An 18,272-nucleotide genomic window follows, 5' to 3' on the forward strand; every position below is an offset into this window, starting at 1 on the left:
GGATCTATAGCCAATGCTCTCCCATGCCCTCTGGCCCAGTCTGACTCCAGTCAGAACATTTGGTAGCTGGAAAAGCAAACACTCCATTAAAAATTACAGAATGGTAATGATCCAATGCTCAGCATCATTTCGGGTCCTACAAATCCCACAAAAAAAGCTTTAAGGCTTAATTTTACATCTGCTGGCTTCTATTGAGGATCTTGACAGAAATTCTTTAATCTGTACTTCTGCTGCTCTGCTTATCTCTTGTTTGGGTCGATCAGAAGGCCACACACAGACAGGTTTAAATATTTCTTAAAGGTAGGAGTGGTAGCCACCAGCAGTCAGCTGCAGCTGAGAAATCAAAATCCAGCCAATAGGCAAAGCACAGACTTCTGAATATGTATTGACTAAAACTATTTTAGCAGGGGAGATTAATTTTATTTTGCCAAAAACCAAATGTTTATACATCTAATAGATAAAATGAATGTTTAACCTGGCATTTCTCAAAAAGGTCCCCCCCCCCCCCCCCCCCATTTCATGGATTAATGATTTATTAATGCTTTAGAATGTGGCCTGGTACCATCTACCTCTAGGTGTAGCTCAACTTTCTCTCACACACTGTAGAACTGATTGCCCCCACTGCACAGGGTAAGGAAAGATGAAGGGTATACTTTGAACTCGGAAGTTTGTGCCTTTAACTTACTATAAAGTAATAATGTAATTAAATTATTTTCACATATGGTAACATTATTCTGACTTTGAGACTTCAAAAATAATTGTAGTAATCAAGAACGACAACATTTTAAAATTAGCCCGTCTTTTTAAAGGAACTCATAGAAATGTAGCTACAATTTGACATTGCTTTTTCAGCAAACAAAACTTGAGACTTTTCCAATGTAATTTTTCTCTGCCTTAGCGAAGAAAAATCAGTATTTATTTCTCCCTTCAGTTGCTTTTCTCCACCTGGCCTGGCCACATAACCACCAGATCAGACTATTTTATTCCTTATTGTGCCAGTATTACTCTGCATAATGACCAACAGAAAGGGAATTAACTTTGGAAAAACTCTTCCATTCCTTGGAAAGTTGGAATGTTGTCTCGACTAATGCCTAAACACAAGTATGTGAAGTAGCACGTTAGAGCTGCTTTTACACCATTTACCAGGAAAACAGCTCCAAAATATTAATGCAGATAAAATTAGTTAACCAGTTAGAAAGATCAGTAATTGCATTGTTGTTTGATTCTGATAGTTTATAATTCTATTATTATAAGGCACACTATGATATATGGTTGTTTAATGGAGGCATTTAACTTCAGATTATGGCAAAATAAATAATTTATAGCAGCAATTTTAATTGACCAGCCTTCTGATTAAGTTTTGAACTCTCCCACCTGCTTTCAGATGACCAATTACATTTTGTGCCTCAAGGAGACAATCTGGCTGGAAAAAAAACTGACTATTGATTTGGAATGAAATATGAATAAAGCACTGTTGCTATTTTTGGGAGAAAGGTCTTGTTTTAATGTCTTTCTGTGTTGGAGCCACAACCAATTAGAGCTTTTAATTTTTTTTAAAGCAGAATATGGATTGAAAGGGAAAGAGGATTTGTCATTATTATTTTGCTAATTTAAGGAATTGAACCACATCTAAGGGCTTTGGCTCATTAAAAATTTCATGGAAACAGTTCAATGAAAACGTTTCCATATGCCTTTCCGATTCATTCTATTCCCTCTGAAGGGGTCCCAACTCACGCACTGACTGGAATCATTTCAGAGAACATATCTGAGAAATAGGTCCTGGGCAATGATATACTGGCCATGTGAGTCTGTGGTACAACTTGTGTGGGCTTCTTAGACACATAGCCTATTTTCCCCTTTGGACTTTGAAGAGTGAATTTAAAAATGACTGTAAATGATTTTTTTAATATTGCTGTAACCTCTAATCATTTTATAGTGTAACAAAATAATCCTGATTAAAGTATTTCGTACTTGACCAATTTCACAGCAGCTCAGCAGTAGTACACCCTGTGAATTTTAATTGAACTGTCCAGTCCAAGAATGTCTCAAGTTCTACTCATGCTGCATGTGAAGTTTGCTATCTTTCAGTAAGCACTTAACAACAACAGGTTCCATTTATAAATGTAATTTTAGTTCAATGAAATGAAATGTTCCCAGATACTTCATAGAAAAAATATCATAGACAATTTGATTTTAAAAAAGCACATATTGGAACATAGAAACGTAGAAACATAGAAAATAGGTGCAGGAGGAGGCCATTCGGCCCTTCGAGCCAGCATCGCCATTCATTGTGATCATGACTGATCGTCCCCAATCAATAACCCGTGCCTGCCTTCTCCCCATATCTCTTGATTCCACTAGCCCCTAGAGTTCTATCTAACTCTCTCTTAAATTCATCCAGTGATTTGGCCTCCACTGCCCTCTGTGGCAGAGAATTCCACAAATTCACAACTCTCTGGGTGAAAATGTTTTTTCTCACCTCAGTCTTAAATGGCCTCCACTTTATTCTAAGACTGTGGCCCCTGGTTCTGGACTTTCCCAACATTGGGAACATTTTTCCTGCATCTAGCTTGTCCAGTCCTTTTATAATTTTCAATGTTTCTATAAGATCCCCCTCATCCTTCTTAACTCCAGTGATTACAAGCCTAGTCTTTTCAATCTTTCCTCATATGACAGTCCCGCCATCCCAGGGATCAATCTCATGAACCTACGCTGCACTGCCTCAATCACAAGGATGTCCTTCCTCAAATTAGGAGACCAAAACTGTACATAATACTCCAGATGTGGTCTTACCAGAACCCTATACAACTGCAGAAGAACCTCTTTACTCCTATACTGAAATCCTCTTGTTATGAAGGCCAACATTCCATTAGTTTTCTGCACTGCCTGTTGTACCTGCACGGCAACTTTCAGTGACAGGTGTACAAGGACGCCCAGGTCTTGCTGCACCTCTCCCTTACTTAACCTAACCCCATTGAGATAATAATCTGCCCCTTGTTTTTGCCGCCAAAGTGGATAACCTCACATTTATCTATATTATACTGCATCTGCCACGCATCTGCCCACACACTCAACCTGTCCAGGTCACCCTGCAACCTCCTAACATCCTCTTCACAGTTCACACTGCCAACCAGCTATGTGTCATCTGCAAACTTGCTAGTGTTGCTCCTAATTCCCTCTTCCAAATCATTAATATATATGGTAAACAGTTGCGGCACCAACACCGAGCCTTGCGGCACTCCACTCGCCACTGCCTGCCATTCTGAAAAGGACCCGTTCACTCCTGCTCTTTGCTTCCTGTCTGCCAACTAATTTTCTATCCATGTCAACACCCTACCCCCAATACCAAGTGCTCTAATTTTAGTCACCAGTCTCCCGTGCAGGACCTTATCAAAGGCTTTCTGAAAGTCTAGATACACTACATCCACTGGCTTCCCTTCATCCATTTTACATGTCACCTCAAAAAATTCCAGAAGATTAGTCGAGCATAATTTCCCTTTCATAAATCCATGTTGACTTGGACTAATCCTTTTACTGCTATCCAAATGCCCCGTTATTACCTCTTTAATAATTGACTCCAGCATCTTTCCCACCACCGAAGTCAGGCTAACTGGTCTGTAATTCCCCGTTTTCTCTCTCTCGTTCCTTTCTTGAAAAGTGGGCTAACATTAGCTATCCTCCAATCCACAGGAACGGATCCTGAATCTATTGAACATTGGAAAATGATCACCAATGCATTCACTATTTCTAGAGCCACCTCCATGAGGACCCTGGGATGCAGACCATCCACCCCAGGGGATTTATCATCCTTCAGTCCCATTAGCCTACCCAATACTATTTCTCACCTAATGAAAATTTCTTTCAGTTCCTCTACCCCTTTAGATCCTCGGTCCTCCAGTACATCTGGGAGATTGTTTGTGTCTTCCTTAGTGAAGACAGATCTGAAGTACCTGTTCAACTCTTCTGCCATTTCCTTGTTGCCCACAATAATTTCACCCGTGTCTGCCTTCAACGGACCCACATTTGACTTTGCTACTCTTTTTCCCTTAACATATCTAAAGAAGCTTTTACTGTCCTTCTTTATATTCCTGGCCAGCTTCCCCTCGTACTTCATCTTTTCAGCCCGTATTGCCCGTTTTGTTTCCTTCTGTTGTCCTATGAAAGTTTCCAATCCTATGGCTTCGGGCTACTCTTTGCTGTGTTATACATATTATCTATTAGTTTTATTCTATCCCTGCCTTCTCTTGTCAACCCCGGTTGCCTCCTACTCCCCTTAGAATCTTTTTTCCTTTTTGGAATGAAATGATCCTGCGTCTTCCGGATTATGCCCAGAAATTCCTGCCATTGCTGTTCCACCGTCATTCCTGCTAGGATCCCTTTCCAGTCTACCTTGGCCAGCTTCCCTCTCATGCCTTCATAGTCCCCTTTGTTCAACTGCATCAGTGACACTTCCGATTTAACCTTCTCCTTCTCAAATTTTAGATTAAAACTAATCATATTATGATCACTACCTCCATGCGGGTCCTTTACCTCGAATTCTCTTATCAAATTTGGTTCATTAAACAACACTAAATCCAGAATTGCCTTTTCTCTGGTCGGCTCCATTACATGCTGCTCTTGTAATGGTCTTTGGAACAAGTAACCAATAGATTGGTCAAAGAGATAGGTGTTGAGGACCATCTTAAATAAGAGTGGGACAAATGCTCAGAGGTTTAAAGAGGAAATCCCAGGATTTTGAACCAAGGCATCTAAAGACAAACATCTCAAAGATGCATATTAATATTGAGAGTGCAGACTAGGCCAAATTCAGAGAGTTGCAGAATTTGCAGAGGGTTGAGGGGTGTAGGAAGTTGCAGGTAAATGGGAGAGGTGAAACCAAGAAGCAATTTACTTTAGGGTAGGATCACTGCCTTACAGCGCCAGAGACCCGGGTTCGATCCTGCTGCATGTACAAAGTTTGTACGGAGTTCTCCCTATGACCAGCATGGGTTTTCTTCGAGATCTTCGCTTTCCTCCAAAGGCGTATAGGTTTGTAGGTTAATTGACAGTGCAAATGTATAAATTGTCCCTAGTGTGTGCCGGGTAGTGTTAATGAGTGGGGATCGCTGGTCGGTGTGGACTCGGTGGATTGAAGGACCTGTTTCCATGCTGTATTTCTAAAACAAAAAAACTAAAAGATGGACACAAAGTGCTGGAGTGACTCAACGGGTCAAGTCGCATCTCTGGAGAAAAAGGATGGGTGACGTGTTGGGCCAGAACCCTTCGGACTCTGTGAGTCTCAAGAAGGATTCTGACCCAAAACATCACCCATCCTTTTTCTCCAGTGATGCTGCCTTACCTGCTGAGTTACTCCAGCACTTTGTGTCCAACTTCGGTATTACCCAGCATCTACAGTTCCTTCCTACATATCATCACCTGTACTGGCCCCAGAAAGATGCAAGCGAGACCCAGCAAATTTTGGTGTGAGGCCATATGTGTGGGGTGCAACAATCATGTGGGGAATTATTGCATGGCAGATAGTTTGCCACTTATAATAATATACAATGCCCTCCATAATGTTTGGGACAAAGACCCATCATTTATTTATTTGCCTCTGTACTCCACAATTTGAGATTTGTAATTGAAAAAAATCACATGCTGTTAAAGTGCCCTTTATCAGATTTTAATAAAGGCCATTTTTATATATTTTGGTTTCCCCATGTAGAAATGACAACAGTGTTTATACATAGTCCCCCCCCATTTCAGGGCACGATAATGTTTGGGGCACATGGCTTCACAGGTTTGTAATTGCTCAGGTGTGTTTAATTGCCTCCTTCAGGCAGGAAAAAGAGAGCTCATAGCACCGAGTCTTTCCTCCAGTCTTTCCATCACCTTTGGAAACTTTTATTGCTGTTTATCAACATTAGGACCAAAGTTGTGCCAATTAAAATCAAAGAAGCCATTATAAGACTGAGAAACAAGAATAAAACTGTTAGACACATCAGCCAAACCTCAGGCTTACCAAAATCAACTGTTTGGAACATCATTAAGAAGAAAGAGAGCACTGGTGAGCTTACTAATCGCAAAGGGGCTGGCAGGCCAAGGAAGACCTCCACAGCTGATGGCAGAAGAATTATCTCTATAATAAAGAAACATCCCCAGAAATCTGTCAGTCGGACAGATCAGAAACACTCTTCATGAGTCAGGTATGGATTTGTCAATGACCACTGTATGCAGAAGACTTCATGAACAGAAATACAGAGGCTACACTGCAAGATGCAAACCACTGGTTAGCTGCAAAAATAGGATGGCCAGGTTACAGTTTGCCAAGAAGTACTTAAAAGAGCAACCACAGTTCTGGAAAAAGGTCTTGTGGACAGATGAGACGAAGATTAACATATCAGAGTGATGGCAAGAACAAAGTATGGAGGAGAGAAGGAACTGCCCAAGATCCAAAGCATACCACCTCATCTGTGAAACACGGTGGTGGGGGTGTTATGACCTGACCATGTCTGGCTGCTGAAGGTACTGGCTCACTTCAGTGACGATACAACTGCTGATGGTAGTAGCATAATGAATTCTGAAGTGTATAGACACATCCTATCTGCTCAAGTTCAAACAAATGCCTCAAAACTCATTGGCCGGCGGTTCATTCTACAGGAAGACAATGATCCCAAACATACTGCTAATGCAACAAAGGAGTTTTTTCCAAAGAGATAGGTGTTAATGGTTGATGCATGAGTGGCCAAGTCAATCGCCCAATCTAAACCCAATTGAGCATGCCTTTTGATATGATATGATATGCCATTTATTGTCACTATACATGACTATACATGTACATATACAATTTTATATGCTGAAGAGAAAACTGAAGGGGACTAGCCCCCAAAATAAGCATTAGCTAAAGATGGCTGCAATACAAGCCTGGCAGAGCATCACCAGAGGAGACACCCAACGACTGGTGATGTCCATGAATCGCAGACTTCAAGCAGTCCTTGCACGCAAAAGACATGCAACAAAATACTAAACATGACTACTTTCATTGACATTACATTGCTGTGTCCCAAACATTATGGTGCCCTGAAATGGGGGGACTATGTATAAACACTGCTGTAATTTCTACATGGTGAAACCAAAATGTATAAAAGTAGCCTTTATTAAAATCTGACAATGTGCACTTTAACCACATGTGATTTTTTTTTCTATTCCAAATCTCAAATTGTGGAATACAGAGGCAAATAAATAAATGATGGGTCTTTGTCCCAAACATTGTGGAGGGCACTGAATAGGGAATGGGAACTAAGAATTCCAGGACACCTCCCCTGGCTAAATCAGAAGTTCAACGTTCAAGGGAAAACAATCAATGGCAAGACTACAGTTGGGCATTTGCTGTCTCCTTGATTTTCTTTATTTGTTGCTGCCGCATTCCTTGGGTAAAGCCAGCCACTGTCTCCAGCCTTAAAACGGCACTGGGCAATCCATTTACAACAAGTTAGGTTAAACGAATGGGTTAATCATAGAAGCTACCTTGAAAATAATATGGAGATTACTAGCAAAATGTAGTACATTCAAAGTACAACTGCACAATAAAACTGCATGCAGGATAATTGAGCAGTCCAAGTCAAATCATCCATTGATTGAAAACTTTGACAAAGGTTCGAAGCTGTAATGCATTTAAAGAGACATGGCAATTTCTCTCAATTCCTCTTTTCTTTGAAAAGAGAACAGACTGTCCGATTACTTGTCTTGGGCAAAGAAGTGGCTAAAATTGATTTGTGGTGTTGGTAGTTTTGGCATGTTTAAATTTATAGGGTGTGAAAGTTAAAATGAGGTAATTGGTTGATGGGCTGCTAAACACTTACCGGTAAATTCTACATCTTGAGTTAATCCTGTTTGGAAAGACGTTGGCAATCGTGCAACCTTACTGAGTATTAAATATGGTTCTTGTTGCAGAGAACATGGGGGGAAAGCTCATACTGAGTGTAAAAAAGAGTAGGGTAAATTGTAGTGTGGAGGACAAGAGGTCTGACTTGAGCTGTCAATATGTTTCTCCTCCCTCACACCTTCCCTGCTCCTGTTAAAGCACATATGATATTAACGTTCACTTCAGTAGTTTCAATGGCTTCTTTCATTGCTTATAAGTTAAAGCTGCTGGCACCTAATCTCAGTGAAGATTTGGTTACAGAGCAGGATGTAGGAGGGAAGTCAGTAAGCATGGCTGGCCACACCCCTACCCCCTAAGTGAAAGAATGCTGAGAATGGGCATACCAGACATACTGAGTGAAGAATTGCATTTCATACCTAAGATGTCTGCTGTTGTTTAGGCACAAGCTAATAAGTAGTAATGCATTCCATTCAGTTTTATGTGCAAATTTCCTTTAAAGCCACTTCAGGAATGTGTTTCAACAAATCACATACATTAATGACAGTATAAAAATAACTGTACCCCGTCCAGAAAAAATATAGTTGAAAATAGTTCCAAGATGTTTACCCAACTTATGTTTTAACTAGAACAGTGGGGGGTCACATACACTGTGTATTTACTTTGTTTGTCTCAAAGCTACAGGATAGTAGACTCTCATTAAAAAATCTTTTGAAATATTGTTACCTAATAGATGTTATTTATAGCTCCCACTTGAATAGAGTATACAGACACATGTTCCTTGTTGTATCTCACTAACCCCCCCCACCTTGGTTGATTAGAGAAATATTCATAAGTAGGACAAAAGAATTTACCTTGGAAATTCTAACTGATCCTATTTCACTGATACAGAATCAATATCCATATAATCCAATAAGCCTGGGAATCTATGGATGTATTTTGTATGTAACATAAAGACACAGGGGATAGATTTAAATGGGAACATTGGATTCATTTTTAGCAGGATACAATAATGAAAAAAAAAAGTTTTTTTGTTTTTACAAGAGACCTTAGCAGTACACAAAGAACATTCATGAATGCTCTTGGAATCTAATCAAACATATTCCCTTTGAGTTTCGTGTTGCTGCTCAAGAATTTGAGCCTTATTAATGCCCAGTGCTCAAAATCTGCCAGCTTCTATGTGTGATAATTTTAGTTAGGTCTTAGTTGTGTGCTGCTTTAGATACAGTAAGCTATATATTCCACCTATCACTTTGGTTCCACGACTGTGCACCCTCTAGTGCAGATAAAAGTCAACGTTGAGTCGAGAAATGGTGGTGGAAGCAATAATATCTTTGCATAAGAACAACTAAAATTGATGACAATTATAAAAATTAACAAAGCAATGTGCTTTTTCTCTGCTGTGTCACGTATGGATTTGTCATTAATAACATACATACTGTATTTGTATTGAAATTGAATCAATATGCAGATATAAAGCACAGCAAACATCAGTAGAGGTATTAATAAATCCAATGCAGTAAATTCATATCAGGTGGCATCATAAATAGTGAGTCTGATGTTTCAACTGTGCATTATCTTGATCTGAGCCACATAAAAATTAGTGCCTTCAAATCAGCCTCAGTTTATTATTTTGTCCCAATCTCAGTTGTTCTTTTTTTGTCATAGGCTATGTTGTGGTGAATGTTTTGCTGACAGCAGAAACATGCCATTGTGAGTCTTGCACTGAAGGATTAGGAAATTTGATTTAATCATTGCAAACTTATCATGGTAATCCTCAGATTTACAGGTTGTAACATAATCATAAATGTATTTTAAAAATTCTTAAGTTCGGAAAAAAAATCATTAACACAATAAATCCCATAACCAACACATTAACACCAGTACAATAAATTGTATATTATCCCCAGGGTGATAAGAGAAAGCAGAATGTTCAGAAATAAACTCCAGGACTACAGGAATGTAAGCAATACCAAAGCAACAATGTTAAATCTGGTTGTCATTACAGGGAATGGTCACAGATTCTTTTCTCATAATGTCAGCAGCGTAAATGATACAATGCATTACAACAATACTAAGATGGTTTGCAAATGTTTCTGAACAATACTGCTACCTGTTCGTATGTTTTGTCAAGTATACTATATTTATTTTCTCCTTTTTACTCTTACAGGTGCAACAGATCTTGGTCCCTTCTCAGATCCTCGGCAGTTTGGGCTTTCTTCGCTCACAGAAAGCCGCTTCTCCAACCCCCGAATGCACTACCCAGCCACCTTCACCTACACACCAACTCCAGTTACAACTGGCATGTCTCTAGGTATGTCCGCAGCTGCACACTATCACACCTACTTGCCACCGCCTTATCCTGGCTCATCCCCTAACCAAAGTGGACACTTCCAAACCAGCAGTGCACCCTATCTCTACTATGGCACCTCTTCTGGATCCTATCAATTCTCCATGGTGGCAGGGGGAGAACGCTCGCCCTCCAGGATGCTGCCACCTTGTACCAGTGCATCAACTGGCAGTACACTGCTTAATCCGAATCTGCCCAACCAAAATGATGGTGTTGATGCTGATGGTAGCCATAGCAATTCTCCCACTGTGTTGTCTTCCACTGGAAGGATCGATGAGTCTGTCTGGAGACCATACTGATTTTAATTCTATAAGAATACATAACAGCAGCTTGGAAAAGAACATTATCATTTAAACAGTGCCTATTGTACAGTTTTTAACTGGAAGAAAATCTAATGGTATGACTGCTCAGTGAACTCGTACAGTATTTCAGGACATTTCTGTACAGTTCAACATATGCACATGACTTGGGCTATTTTTAAGTAACCCCCCCAACCACCTCCTCCACTGAGAGAACTTAGCACCTTGTCCAAATACATGAAGCCTAAATGCACAGCAAAGGAAACTTTGTTTCACAAAGGTGGGCCTTGCACATAATATCTAAGAAGTGGCAGAGTGCAAATTGCAGTAATCATTAAAGCAATGTTGTGTGTGGCAAAGAAGTGGCTAAAAATAAGGAAAAAAAGGACTCTAAGCTTGAAGATGAATAGTCCTAGAAGATGTAGCTATCCACTTTAGCGTCTTTTTATAAGTTGTCTAGGAGCAAAACTGGCTCACAATTAGAGTTGTATGCATTTGGTTGCAACTGTGCATAAAGGGCAGAAATTTTCGTTTTTCTAATACATTTCTTGAGGAATGCCCTTTAAATGTAAATAGACTGAAGTTTTTTTAGTAACCATTTATGTAAGCATTTCTGTTCATTGAAAGTTTACTGCAGATTTCAAGAGGAGTTTCTGTTCTCTTGAAATGGTTTTGTATATACTTACAACAAAATTGTCTTTCAATTTCAAATGAGATTTATCCCATCTGGCTTGGAGCTATTTTATTCCACTATGTTCTTTAATTTGAATATCGTTTACTTATTAATTGAATGGCTCCTTGATCCTGGTCTACAGACATTAAAATGGTAATGTCAACATTGGCGTCAATACACTATAGTATGTGTAGTTGGCTGCATACTTGAGAAACAATGGCAATAATTTATATTATTTTAATATTCAAACTCATGGGTTACTTTAATTAAATGGCAATTCTCCCCAAAAATTAGAATCCTCAAATTATTTAGTTACTAAATATTGTGCAAATGTAAGGATGATGGATATAGGAATATTCTTTGCAGTTCATGCAAGGAGCATTGGGAATACTATTTGTTAATCACTCATTCCACATTAGTTAGGTTCCCTTAAAACTGATATAGTGTATATTTATGTATTATTATTGAAAGAACATTTCTTTGAGGATCGAACAGCAATATTTTATTTAAAGGTATATATTGGTCGAAATATCCTCACACAATTGATACTTGAAGAATATTGTCAAGGGGATATCCAAACATGTTGCTGTGTAACAGCACTATACATCTTTACATATCCAAAGCTGTGTTTATCAATCTAAGGATGAGAGCTTTCTTTTGGCTTTTGTTATAAATTTAACTCATGTTTTCCAGAATTTTGCTTATAATCCAATATGCTAATCAAATTAGGATCGTTGGTGTTTTATAACAGAATCGGTGCAGTTAGGGCAATACCTTGAAATCATGAAATTATTGCCTCTTAAATATTTTCAAAAGCCCTTTAATCAGTGAATTTAAAGCGTACCTTACTATTCAATGCCAGCAGCCAAAAAGGCACGATTTCAGAATTAATGTTTCCTTTAAACAATCAGGTCCACAATGTAAACAAAACAAAAGGCAGAAAGTACTGTTTATGTTCTACTTATTTTCCTTCACAGTGCATAATCGTGAAGGTGATTTGATGCCCTTTTCAAGTTTATTTTAAGAAACAATAATTAGATGGAAAGATGTTTCGTTCACTCACTCTACTTCATACACAATTACATCTGTATAGGCATAAGTTTGTGACTTTTTACATTTGAATATGAACTGCTCTGGTAATAACGAGAAGGAAACACTTGCACGTAGTGAAAATTTGAAGTGAATGCAGTTGAAAACATACAGCAGACCGTAGATATCATGAATAATGAATCATATTTTAAGCAGGAATATCTTGTGGTTTGAGGCATGATTATTTTGACAGAAAAGTGGCTACCATTAAGGTCATTAATCTAGTTTACACTCAGGCAATGTCTAAATTCTCGAGCAGAAACTAATTTTAGGCCATTAATTGTTATTATTGAAATGTGGTTAACACTTAAAGTTTTAACTTATATAGCTAAAACCACCTTAGAATTTATTGGCATTACATCTTTAAGCAAAACTAGTTTGTGTTCAAGTAGTACTAGAAATTAATAACACAGCCAAATAATGACTTCACTTCAGAAGTACTTAATTGGCCATAAAGCACTAAGGGATGTCCTGAGGCTTGAAAGTTCTTTCCTTTTATTATCATACCAACGTAGAACCTGTATTGATTCAACTGATATACTTGTGCAGAACCTGCCATATATTAAAGTAACCCAGGTACTTGATATGTTAAAATTGCCATGCCTATAAATCTTAGAAAGATTACACAAAAAAAATGTGTATTCAGTCTTTGTAACTTTAAAAAAGCACAAAATACATGAGGTACATGAATGCAATATCTTATCCTAATGCTTCCTTAGTTTCAAATGCTTCGTTCTATTCTGAGACTATTTTATGTAATAAATAAATGTCAAATATTTTTCAATATTTAGATATAGCAAGCTTTTTTTTTAAACTGTAACATTTTCTTGTGTGAAGCATGCTTTTGTGGACCCAAGGTTCTATTTACATTAAAGCTGGACAACTTTATTGATATTATTTATTGCAAGTGGTAGCTTGAAGCAAACCACCAGCCTACATTTATATATCTGTACAGGTAATGAGTTCGATAGTTTTCAGCAGCATTTAAAAAAGCAGGTGTCAGGTTACACAACTCAAGGTTGAATTAATCAAATCTTACTGCCAGTGCAAGCTGTTACCTATTTAATAAGAGGTACTTTATTTGTTTAATGTAATTTTTATTGCTAAGGTGGATTTTTAAACATGTGTTTTTATATAAAATGATTTTTTTTAAACATTCTTTGTTAGGATGTGATATTTGTAGGGCTGCAGGCAGCAATTTTGGAACAACGCTTAAGATTTTATACAGTCAAAAGCACATCCAACTAGATCCACTATCCACCAGGTTGATGCAACAATTACTATACATTTGTGATATCATGCAAATTGTATACATGGATTTTTTTCATTCAGTGCAGATTTTCACTCCAGGTATGAACATTTTGGGGGGATTTCTGATCTGTTAGTTTTCTCTGGTACTAACTGTTAACATGAACTAGCAGATAATTACAGAGTAATTTAATGTGCAGAAGGGGACTATGCAGCCATGATAAGAGCTATTTAGATGTATCCTGTTTTCCAGTCTCCGTCAGTGGTCCTGTAGGCTGCTACTTATCAAATGTTCATCAGGATGATGAACATAAGATGAGAGTTTCTGCCTCCACTACCCTTTCAGGCATTGTACCACAGACCTTCATAATAACAATTAAAAGAACAATTCAAATTTCTTCTAAACTTTCTGCTATTCACCCATAATCTATGGCCCTGGTTTATCACGGGGTTATGTGACACCTTAGGTGATTCAAAGATACAGTAGACTTCATAGGATTGCCAAATACTTGATTGCTTTACATGGTGGCAGCAGATAAGTCCAAGTTTAATAAAATAGCAAAAAATAATTGATGGAAGCTTCAATAAACTCTAATAGGATCATGCAATTACAATGAATATTCTATATCTTGGAATATTACAGTTCCTTACTATGTCAATATTTTGGATTGGCACTGAATATTCATCTCTCCATTTTCCTTTTTCTTTTGATGATGGTAAATAATTTTGTCATTTAATGCAATATCCTACTGTTCCATTGAAAAAATATTGAGTAGGAATGAAATATTATCAGATACAAAATGAAAACCTAGCATGGGAAAATCAAAACCCCAGATTAAAGTGTATCTGGTTTTGTCTTCAGAAAAGGCTAATCTGCTTTCCTCCAGAAACTAGGAATAGAAACAGGGGTTGCTGTTATAGAGGCAGAAGCACTGATTGAGATATTTGCTGTGTAGAGCAGTTCATGTCAATAATTGATGAGCACAGCTGTATGCTTTGAATGTTTCTAGTATTTGGCAATCATACCACTAATGTAACTGATGGTAAAAATAAGCTTGGGTTATAGGTTTCATGCTGATTTGTTTCCAGTGAAAGCCATGTTACAATTTGTTAACCTAACATTATGAAAACAATACTCTTAATAATGAAAGGCACAGTAGAGCTTAAACTAAAATGACTGAAACAAGTCCAAGGTGAGCCTCATCCATCTCAGATTTAGTCATGTTATCTTCAACTCTCGATACTCTTAATCACACAAAACTATTTTTAGGAATGTTACAACATTTTGAGATTTTAAAAAATCAAGCCTATAATTTATCCCATCAGATAAAGCATAAAAAAACCCTTTAATATTTACCCAGTTCACTTTCATATCTTCAGTATTAAAAAAGTTATGGTCATTTTCATACTAGGAAATTAACATCTTGTTCCCTATTGCTTTGTATTGACTTAACTCAAAAGCTGTGATCGAGGACAAGGACCGTTTTACACAGACACACATACAGATCAGTCATGGATGCCGCCATGTTCAACAATCCGATCTGTATGTACTGTGGAGGTTTTTAGTCAGATATTTAGCATGAAAATAGTGATCATGGATAGACAATTACACAATACAGATAATGATCATGTTGCCAATATCGGGGCCTAATTAACTTATTTCGCATCATCAGATTAAAATTAAATTACACCTAAAACTAGATAAGATATTAAGTAAACGTCCTACATACCTTTTGTTTTAGTATGAACTTGCGATCTGTGATTTTGAAGGTCTTGAATTTGAGCCCCGACTTTCAAATCCAGCGATTCAATAGACCAGCAACGTGCTGAAAAAAAAGCGCGAATGGATGACAGAACGGGATTTCCTCTACATCATAAGCTTGTTGTAAGAGGAAATCCCTCCCTGACAACAAAGAAAAACTTGCAATTTACTCCCCCCCTTCCCCCACAGTATCTCGAGTCGGCAGATCTGGGGTGCCACTGACGGCAGGGATTGTAACAATGATACTCTTTTTTTTGTCTTAAGCAGTTTATCATGCAGTTCATATTTGGTATTCTATAGTTTGTGATGTGAGACACACAATGGAAATCTGAGCTTTCTAACGCAATTGCTACATAGATAGTTGAGAAAAAAAGCACACATGTTAATCTGTTCATTATTTTTGTTTAAGTAAATCAGACATCATTCTGCAGTTTTGATTTCAATGGTATACTTGCACTTCGGCGTTTTAATTTTTTTAACTTTTTATAAAAATACAAGCTTTTTTATTGCTGTTATTCAATAATTGCTTTGTACTGAGTGTACTGTACAAATGCATTGTGTTTCCAAGCCATTGCCATCATTGATTATGAATCACTTTGCTATGTCTTAAAAGGGAAGAAAGCTAAGGTAGTGGTTTATGTATCACCAAACCACAAAATTCCTTGTCTGGCATTTTGTCATGATTGTAACATTGATTTAAGTTTGAATTTCATTATCAATAAAATGGCATTTTGTATTAATTCTGTATTAACATTCTTGACCATTTGAAGATGCAGCAGAAGGATATGTGACTGTGGGTTAGAGTCAAGGACTTCAAACTTACAATGTTCCTTCCAGATTTCCCTTGTACATTCCCTTATAATCTTTTTTGGAGTATTTAGCTGTAGAATTCTTCACTATGGCAGGTTACCTTTGGGCACTTTAGGTGTCATATTTATTGCTGCCTGACCTGCTGAGTATTTCCAGCACTTGTTTTATTTCAGATTTCCAACATTTGCTTCACCACTTCATTAGGGCTCCTAGAGGCCCCACTCAGTTAAATGTTGCTTTGATGTCCAAGGCAGTAACTCTCACCACGCATATGCAAATTAGCTCTTGTATTCTATGTTTGGAGTAAGACTGAAAAGATGCCCAATGCTGCAACCCAAAATGAGGGCCCGTTTGCTGTACGATTCCATGGCTGACATGTCATAGACATGTTGGTAACTCTTAGAGTCATGGAATCATACAGTAAATGGGCCCTCATTCTGGGTTTCAATGTGTGTCCCTCTAAAGGCTGCATTGCCGACTCCAAGTGGATCCAAGGCAAGGATGAGATTCAATAAATTGATCTACTTGGTAATTCTACTACTTGTGTATCTTGGGTCCTTACTGAAGGGGCAGCACTGAAACGCTATTTCAGAGGATATTGATGCCACTTACAACAAAAAAATTCCACATACCTGCTATAACTACCACTCAGTAAATACAACCTTGCAATGAGGGACCGAGCTTCCCTCCTCCAACAATGGCTCCTTTAACAAACAGGGTCTTGCTTAATGGGAGGAGCTTTTGCCTTAAAGCTACAGTGACGACAGACTGTAAAAATCAGATGGTATTTGAGGTTCTTACCCAACTCTTGCCCATAAATGTGTCACATTCCCTTGGAAATTCAGGGTCTTGGTATTCTGCTTTCAAACACTTTTTAAAGATTTGGTTCAAATTTTATCTCAGTTACTCAACCTTAATCCGTTTGGTTTAATATTCAATTTCATATGAAATAACTCTTAAAGCCAGCATTTGAATATCCATTAACAACCCCAGATAACACTGTTTATCTTAGAACTAAACATTTGAAAGTAAACTCTGATGAACCATAGCATTGCACCACCTCAGGTAACACGTTTCCTTTCTAGCTTTCTAACTGGCAAAACGTTTTCTTTGACTCCTAGATATTTGGTATAAATTGTGAAACAAATTCCTTAAAAACTGACTTGGATCATTACAATTCTATGGGAAAATAGGGACAAAGCTCTCACATTTGTACATTTTTAATACAACTTTATTCAATGAGACTGGGAGATCACTGAACTTGTTTCAATTATTCATTCTGATCTGCACTTTGCATGATTTGCGGGTTATTTTAGTCATAGATATATGGATTTCGTGTCAAATTTAGGTGTAGAATTGTGCTACGTTTTAGTAGCAGCAAAACTCAGTCCCTAACATTATAAACAGCAAATTATTTTCCATTTACTGTACTTTAATAAAATAAGTTTTCAAAGAAAATCAAAAATACACCTTTTCATAATGCCCTTATACTCATGCATAGCAGTGTCCAAGGAACATTACTTAAATGTATGGAGAGGCTCAAACAAAACGAGAACATTTAATCTCTAATCAACTTTCCTGCAGTTGCTGCAACATAGTGTTATTGCAAGGCTTGGGCACTGACCAAGAGGTCTCTATTTTAAGGAATACTTTTCATAAAGCTGGCGAAGATGGATGCTTTGCATTTAATTGCGCCAGGCAACTTTACCTGCCACTTGCATTTGTTCCCTGCCCCACTCTTTGTTAATGTCACAGCTCTTTCAAACTAGTTCAACACCATGGCTCCATGGTCTGAAGAAGGGTCTCGACCCGAAACGTCACCCATTCCTTCTCCCCAATGAGTGGCTGCTGTCAAAAGCTTTTTCATTTGTTTGTCATATTGACAATTTAAAGAAAAGGTTTATACGGATTCAACTCATTAACAAAATGGAAATTACGAAATAATGAAAAACTTTAAGTCAGTTAAACCCACATAAAAGAGAAGGAAACAAAATGCCAACCTAAAAACTTTCTAATGAATATTTGAAGTTCTGGGTTATTATTTCATACTTGGCATCAGCTTAAAGCATCTGCCCCTGCAGATCACCATAATTCTGAACTTACACTGGATACTCCGACATACATCGAATGTATCTCCAATGTCCTCTTTACAGATGCAAAAATATGAATGCATTTAATAT

The 18,272-nt window shown here is 37.8% G+C and overlaps 1 protein-coding gene across 1 annotated transcript in view; it reads left to right on the forward strand.

The window, feature by feature from the left end:
- The window catches only part of runx2a (RUNX family transcription factor 2a), an 81,828-nt gene extending 65,806 nt beyond the window's left edge, over window positions 1-16,022 (forward strand). The window contains exon 6 of the mRNA XM_055635556.1: window positions 10,032-16,022. Within this exon, the coding sequence (XP_055491531.1) occupies window positions 10,032-10,510 (479 nt within the window). The 3' untranslated portion in view covers window positions 10,511-16,022. The remainder of the gene's footprint in view (window positions 1-10,031) is intronic.
- Window positions 16,023-18,272: the final 2,250 nt, after the last annotated feature.

Source organism: Leucoraja erinacea, chromosome 5, assembly GCF_028641065.1.
Source record: "Leucoraja erinacea ecotype New England chromosome 5, Leri_hhj_1, whole genome shotgun sequence".
Taxonomy (NCBI): Eukaryota; Metazoa; Chordata; class Chondrichthyes; order Rajiformes; family Rajidae; genus Leucoraja; species Leucoraja erinaceus.